A 7,564-nucleotide genomic window follows, 5' to 3' on the forward strand; every position below is an offset into this window, starting at 1 on the left:
CACCTGCACAACCCACCCAACCAGCACCTGCACAACCCACACAGTCATCACCTGCACAACCCACCCAACCAGCACCTGCACAACCCACACAGTCAGCATCTGCACAACACACAGTCATCACCTGCACAACCCACCCAGCCAGCACGTGTCTGTGACCCACCTGCATAACCTAGCCAATTATCACCTGCATAGCCCACCCAGATAGCACCCGCCTGTGACCCAGTCATCCCATTTGGTCTCACAGTTACCTCCAGATACTTTTCTGAGGGTTACTGAGGCATTCTCACCCTTTCTCTATGGGCCCCTTGACTGGATCCTTTCCAAGCAGGATGTAGAGCAGCCTTCAGCTGCACACAGCCTTTCCCTGTGAAGGATTTGCCTATCACCCCAGCGGTCCTTGGACATAGAGGTTCTTATAGATTCTGAATGCAATCAGAGCTCTGAGTCATTATTGCCCAGGACCCTGAAGCCTCTGTTTTTCAGACAGACACAGAAGAGCTGCAGTAGTTCAGGGGTGAAGTAGTTCAGAGGTTCACCCATTGCCAGGAGCTGAAGGAGGTCAGAACCCTGACCACAGATGCTGCCTGGTGCTCTCAGCCATAAGACCAAGACAGCCCCCGGGGACCCCATCCCTCAAGCAAGAAGTCAAATGCAAAGGTAATCACTTCCCACATAGAACATAATAAAATTCTTACTGAAATATCTGGCTGCAAACGTTCTCCTTTTGCTGGAAGCTGTCGGCAGCATAATGAAGCTGGCAGTCTGTGCGAATTTCTTCTGTATCCTTTTTATAAAGAACCAACCACATCCTCAAGCAGACAAGCTAATTCCTGTTTTCCAGTAACAGGAGATCCACATCTATAGAAAAGAAATATATTTAGAATGCCCTTTATCTGGTATTTTCTTGGATTTTAAACGAGAAGCCTCGCTGTGAGGTATTAGTTCATTCAGCATAGGTGTACCTAGGGGTCTTGGAATGGTCTTGGTCAAGTCATGAGGTCTTGGGGTATCAGTTCCTCAAATCCATAAAATGGAAACAATAACGACAACCGCCTCGGAACAAACGGAGGGCCGAGAAGTGGAAAGAAAGGGCATTATGGGCAAAGCCTTCAGCACACATCAGATGCTATATTTGATTTTTTTCCATGAGCTGACCTGGATATAAGGGGAGCTGAGCTTCCTGAGAGGCTCAGAAATAAGTACAAACAACACTGTAAATTTGCAGCATGACTTCCAGGATGCATTTATGGCCTTCCTCTGGTGGGCACAGCAGTCCCATGAGTGGGGAGAGCAAGGACTGAATCCCACCCACAGATGGAGAGTCAAGGGCCAGGAACACCCCATGTGAGACCCTCACCAGGCACACAGGCAGCTCATGGCATGGCTTTTCCATTCAATTTCTGGAAATTTAGAATCATTACAGCATAATTTACAGTTGCTGAGAATCAAAAAGAAAAACCCCGATTATGAAACAGCCAAGCGATGTTTATGCAGCCATCAACATCATTGACATAGTGGTCCTGGCAGTCCAAGGCAAAGGCAGCCTCCAAGGTGATGGAAACAATGTTGTCTAAATACAGGCGGCATTGATACAGATGGAGCAGTGACTCCTGGGAGGGCATGCTCCCGAATTTTCTTCCCAGCACCCTTCTTGTCTCTGCTGCTGTCTCTGCTATATTGAGCTTGCATCACGTTTATTGATAGTGACCTGAAACTCCTTTCAATTGCAGGGAGCAAAAAAGCAGTTAAAAACCAATCACTGCCGTAAAGGTAAAGCAAGCATAGTCAGTGCTGTGGGGGAATTGTCATCTTGGCCCATGCCTTGGGGATCTGTGGACAGCTCCTGCTGCTAATGTTCTCAGAAAGGAGTGCTGGAACAGCACAGAGAAGGGAGCCAACCTGATCCTCTGGGGAGTGACCAGGGACAGCTGGGAACAGAAGGAGGCAGCAGGCAAGCACTCAACTGCTTGAAGAGAGCAGCAAGGGCCCAAACCCAAGGCGCCAGCATGTTCTTGCAACAATGCAGGCAGTAATTTGGGTTGCAAAGGCCTGAGTGCAAGGCGGATAAGAGCCCACAGGTACAGAGGCAGAGAGGAGTGAGAGGAAGAAGCCTGTCCCATGACTTGGTGTACAGGGGGCTTTGGAACTAAAAGCCTAGAGTTTTGCAGCATGACTACAAATTAAGGACCAAGTCCAGGTTTTCCCTTTTTGAGTGCTGGGAATTTAGGCATGAGCCAGATTTAGCAAACAAAAGTATAGGATGCCCAGTTAATTTTGTAGTGTAACTGTGCTTTAAGTATTTCATGGGGCATAATGTCTGCTAAAATGGTATGTATTGTTGACCTGAAAAACTATTCAGATTTAACTGAGTATCTGGCGACTTTATACCTTCTGAATATCCACTTTCTCTTTGGCCAAAAAAGAAAACACTACCAGGTAAGGAACTTTCAATTGCAGAAGAAAAAAAACAACAGTTAAAAAGAGGGGATTTATTGGCTCCTTGAATAGGAAAAATCCTCATAATATGGACTTCAGGCATAGCTGGATCCAGCAGCTTGACAATGTTAACCAAGTCTGGGTTTCTTTCCAGTTCTCCTGTTTGCTTCTAGAATGACTGCTTCCTTCTCAACAACGTCACCTCATTATTAAAAAATGCTGGACATCAGCTTGCTTCAGGGACTAATACTCTTTCATGACCAACACAAAGAGAGAGCTTATCTTCCAGTGTCTCTCTCAAAACTGCTGGGAAGCTGCCCTCCTTACTCTCCCAAACAACTCTTCTTGCCTCATGGCCTTGGTTGGGCCACGCACCCCTCCCTGAACCACCCAAACCAATACAATGTGCTGATTGGCTAAAACCAACCTGCTCTCCTTCCAGGAAGACGGTGGCGTTGGCTGGTGAAAACCACCTTAGCCGGTATGGATGGAAAAAAGGTGGTTGCTAGAGTGGATGCTAGGCACTGCAAGCAAGGGTGGGGAAAGGGCTCCAAGATACAGTGCCCGCAGTGGGGTTGTCCTAAGGATAAGATACATGCGAACATCCCAGTGGTGTGTGTGTGTGTGTGTGTGTGTGTGCATGTGTGGTGTATGAGAGGGTGGTGTATGAGAGGGAGGGACCGAGGGGGGAATGTGAGCTCCTCTCCTGGGACATGCTGATTACCCTTTCTTTCTTTCCTCTTGGCCAGGTCAGTGACCCATCTCCTCCCTGCTCTCACAGAACAAGGGGGCCCCTCCCTAGGGAGACAGTGAGCCAGGTCTCCGCCCTGGCTGTGTGTGCCCGGGCAGGTGTCTGCTCCTCACTGACCTCCACCCACACCATGGAGGGTGGATGTGTGTGTGTGGGGGGGGCACACTGCATTGGGAGACCTCTGGTTAGGGAAGTTTTATCAGAAACCACCTCTGTGACCTTTACCAACCTCAGCCTATAGTGGGGACAAGGTCCTACAGCGTGGGCCTCTCCTTCGGAAGACTTGGGGACAGAGCTCTGCCCACCAGCTAGGGGACAGTGACCTCAGGGGGAGAGGGGACAAGAGACTGCTCTCCAGTCCCTCACCCTCACCTTTTCCTCACCCACCTTTCTCTGCAGCAAGTTCAAATGCAGGTCACACCCCAGCTAAGCGGACACAGCTGGACACAGCTCCCGGGGCCCGCCGGGCAGCGCAGGGAAGGGCTGTAGAGAGCTTGGGCTGGACGCTTGTCTCTGGATGACTCAGCCAGGAGCAGCCACCGCCTGCACGGGCCACGCAGCAAACGGGTGCGCCGTGGGGGCTGGAGAGGCCCGGTCTTCTGGAGCCAGGCCAGCGCACCCTGCCCGGGCGTCACCCCACCACGGACATTCACAGTGACAGCCAGCACTTCTCAGCACACTGTATGTCACACGCGTTACCCTGGCACCTGGCAGCGCCCCGAGGTGGGCATCACTGTGGGATCAGGAGGTACTCCAGCCACAGGGTTCACCAGGGCCGAGGTGGGGACGGAAATCCGTCCCTCGGGTGTGGCAGTGGGCTGGCCACGTGCGCCCCAGGGCTCTGCACCCGCAGCTCCCGCAGGGTGTGAGCGGGCAGCGAGCGCGGCCTCCGGCAGAGCGGGCGGGGCTGCTCACCTGGAACCGGGGCCCGGCGTCTCTTTCCCCGCCTCGGCCGCCCGGGGTCTGCCTGGGGCTCCTTCCTCGCCGCCCGGTGGCAGCGCCTGAGCTCCCGGCCCGCTCCTCCGGCCCGGCGGGAGCCCTGGCTGTGGCCCTGCCCTCGGCCTCGGTGTGATGAGCTGGCGGGCAGTGTCGGGGGGATGCAGCCAGGGCCCCGCATCCTCAGGCAGGACCGGGCTCCCGGCCGCTCGGCGCCTCTGCGGGGGGCGGGGAGGGGCACCGCGGGCGGTCCCAGCGGGTCTGGAGGCTGCGGCAGCCGGGTCGGGGGCGGCCGGGCGAGGCTGACCCCTGCCGGGCAGCGCGGGTAGCGCCGCGGGCGGAGGTGGCCTGCCTGGGCCCTGGTGCACGACGCCCCCTGGCGGGCATCGGGGACGCGACCGCTCGCCGCGCCTTCCCTCCTGGCCTCTGGATGCCCAAGCTCATCTCGCCCCGGCCTGTCTGAAGCTTCACCGTCCTGTGCGCCTCGTGCTATTGGCAGGGCGTGTGGGATTTAGGCGGTTTTCCATACTGAGTCTTCCCTGGAGTAGGTGAATTCTGCATAGCTGGCCCAGTTCTGTGTCTTAAGTATGGGGAGAAAGTGGGGGCTGGAGAAATCACTAGCAGGGGAGGAGCCCCGAGGTTGCCAAGAGGGATCAGAGCCACTGCCCAAGGCTCCCACATCTCCCAAATCTCCCCCACTTCATAGATTGGGAAACTACGGTCAGGAAGGGTTGGTGCATTCCCCAAGGTCCCAGAGCCACACGCAGCATGGCTGCCATTTGAAAGTCAAAGCAGAGGAAGCAGGCGGGTGGCTCTTGTTGAACTGGCCTCCGGGGTCTGTGGTGGGCAGAGAGATCCTTCTCCGAAAGTGGAGTGACCTCCTGCTAACCTGGGTTCAACGTCCAGGTTCACCTAGACTCACCTGTGCTTTTGTCCCCTTTGACCACCGCAGGGTGGTTGGCCATGGGCTGATAACCTTGGAAAGCCTGATTCAGCCTCTGGGCAGAGCTGGGTCAGTCCAGCCTCAGGGCCATCATTCACCCTAAGCACTGTGGTAACCTCGTGCTATTGGCAGGGCGTGTGGGATTTAGGCGGTTTTCCATACTGAGTCTTCCCCGGAGTAGGTGAATTCTGCATAGCTGGCCCAGTTCTGTGTCTTAAGTATGTGTCTCCACGCCCGTGGAGGTCCCGGGTGTGAGGCAGGGTGACCATGGCAGAGGTAAGGAAGCACACGTTCTGCCACAGCACCAGAGCAAGGTCATAGCATCCTGTTCTTGGACTCCGTCAATCCCTACAGCTATAGGGGGCTCCACTGAAAACAGTGTGCCAGGCCTCCTCTGTGTGTGCCCTGGTGGGGCTCACTCACTCTCCAGGCTTGCTGGGGGAGGCAGCATGAGCTTCAGTGGAAAGGACAGCACTCGGGAGCAAGAGAGTTGAGTTTGACTCCTGCCCCAGACGCTTCTTAGCCAGGTATCTGGGAAAGTGACTCAGCCTTTCTGAGTCCCCTTCCTCATCTATAAAGTGAGGATAGTAATCCTGCTGACTCCATGGGTCTGTTAGAGGGTGAAGTAAGGAAAGTCAGGCAGAGCACTTAGCTAAGTGCCCAGCTCGCATTAGAATGTCATGCTCGTCTCCACAGCCAGGACGGTGTGTTGCAGCTGCAACCTTTAGCAGGGGTCCTGGAAATGTTTGTGTCCGCCGTTTCCTCCATCATCATCATCATCATCATCAGCAGCAGCAGCAGCTAGGGCAGTTTTAGCTCCTCAAACCAGGTTCCTCACACATTGAAAAATATTCTGCATTTAAATTTACATTATGAATTAAAATATAAGCCATTGGGATGAACACCTTATAATCAAACACTCCCAGGTGATCTAGTGCCTAAATTTGCCTGTTTGTTTAAAATCGAATTGGCGGCAAGTAGCAGAAAACACGGCTGCCTTTAACACTTGGCGGGATCCTGGTGGAGTGAGGCTCCCAGGAGCCAGCAGCCAGATGGTGGCTTTCCCTTGGGCCCTTCCTTGGCCCTCCCCGGTGCCTGAGGGGGACCTACAACCCTAGTCAGCAACCGGGAAGCCGTCCTCATCAGTGAGCTACCTGGCTTCCATGAAATTAGGATCCTGTGTGTGGATCCAGGGTTTTTGAAGCTTCTGGAAATGGGGTTGGCCACGAAGCTCTTCTGGAAATATCCGCTCACTGAGCCATCATCTCACCCAAGTGGTCACGTTCTGCCAGAATCACACGGTAGATCATGTTGTTAATTAGAGTTCTTAGGGTACTTTTTTTTGTTTTTGCGTAACGAAGCTGTTTTGTTTTTCTAGTTGTTATAAGCATTGGAGGGCTATATATTGTTTCACGTGTTTAAATATTTAAGTCAGTCAACGCCGGAACCTAGGGATTGTTTCCACCTTCTTTTTGGAAAAGGATCCCGTTACTGGAAGAAGAAATGCGGAGCTGATTCACAAGGGTAGAGTAATCCTGACTGCAGTTGGCAGTATTGGCCACGAGGTGGCGCCAGCAGCACACGGTTTGAGCTGTTGGGCTTTCCAGCAGTGATGAGCAGCACAGGGGCCGAGGATGTCCTGAAAGGAGGGGCTCCGTTCACTTCAGGACGTCCAGAAGAGTCACCTACGTAACATTCACAGGAAACACATGCTTCTGTGGGTGCACGACTGGGAATAAGGTGAGGCAAGTGAGTTATCTTGGGTGCAAATTTTAAGGCGCAATGAGCGTCCCCTCCCCTCACTCTGGTCCAGGCACTGGGCCACTGGGCTGGGACGTTTCTGTGAGGAGCAGAGCTGGGGAGCGGGGTGCGGCCCCCTGACACCCCCCAGGAGAGAGGATGATGCTTGGACCTCAGCCCTGGTCAGGTGGGGCCTACACGGCGGACACGCTGAAGCCCCTAGTTTGCCCCAGAGGCTGTGCCTGGATAATCGGATGTACTTTCTGGGAAGGGATTAAGGGGATGGACGAGGCGCTGCCCCATCCCCATCCCCACTCCGAGTTGGAGCCGCAGGGACATGGGGGGTGTGGGGGCTGAGCCGAGTGCGTCTCTGGAGTGCCCTTTCCTGTCTGCACTCCGGCTGGGCCAGCCTCTTGTGGCTGCTGCACATGGCAGCCCCCCTGAGCTGGAGGAGCCACCGTGGAGCAGGCGTGGAGGCCGTGGCAAGGGGTCTTTGCCCAGGGCCTGGGTTCTCGGCGACACTGGGAGAGAATGCAGCCTGCAGTATGGCTTCAGAAGGTGGAAGAAGAGAGATAACTCTGAAGGAAGCATGGGAAGCTGGGTGCAGAGATGACCGAGCAACTGGCAAACATTTTGGTAAACCTGAGCATCATGGTGCCTGAGTGAGGAGTAACCAAGGTGGGAGTGTTAAGGATGAGGTGGAGCTGATATTCATACAATACGGTAACTAACACTGAACACAGTCACCTGGAAGAGAA

At 54.2% G+C, this 7,564-nt stretch overlaps 1 protein-coding gene across 10 annotated transcripts in view; it reads right to left on the minus strand.

Annotated features, from left to right (window-relative positions):
• ARHGAP22 (Rho GTPase activating protein 22) overlaps positions 1 to 4,343 on the minus strand; it is a 217,522-nt gene extending 213,179 nt beyond the window's left edge. For 6 of the 10 annotated variants that reach the window (XM_037729974.1, XM_017504664.2, XM_017504662.2 and 3 more), the window contains exons 1-2: positions 3,575 to 4,121; positions 696 to 858 (exon numbers count right to left, since the gene is read on the minus strand). In XM_037729974.1, the coding sequence (XP_037585902.1) occupies positions 696 to 747 (52 nt within the window). In that variant the 5' untranslated portion in view covers positions 748 to 858; positions 3,575 to 4,121. Of the gene's footprint in view, positions 1 to 695; positions 859 to 3,574 lie in introns of all 10 variants that reach the window. The other 4 variants (XM_037729973.1, XM_037729980.1, XR_005196352.1 and 1 more) reach the window with 3 other exon arrangements.
• Positions 4,344 to 7,564: the final 3,221 nt, after the last annotated feature.

Source organism: Cebus imitator, unplaced genomic scaffold (genome assembly GCF_001604975.1).
Source record: "Cebus imitator isolate Cc_AM_T3 unplaced genomic scaffold, Cebus_imitator-1.0 Scaffold326, whole genome shotgun sequence".
In the NCBI taxonomy this organism is placed as follows: Eukaryota; Metazoa; Chordata; class Mammalia; order Primates; family Cebidae; genus Cebus; species Cebus imitator.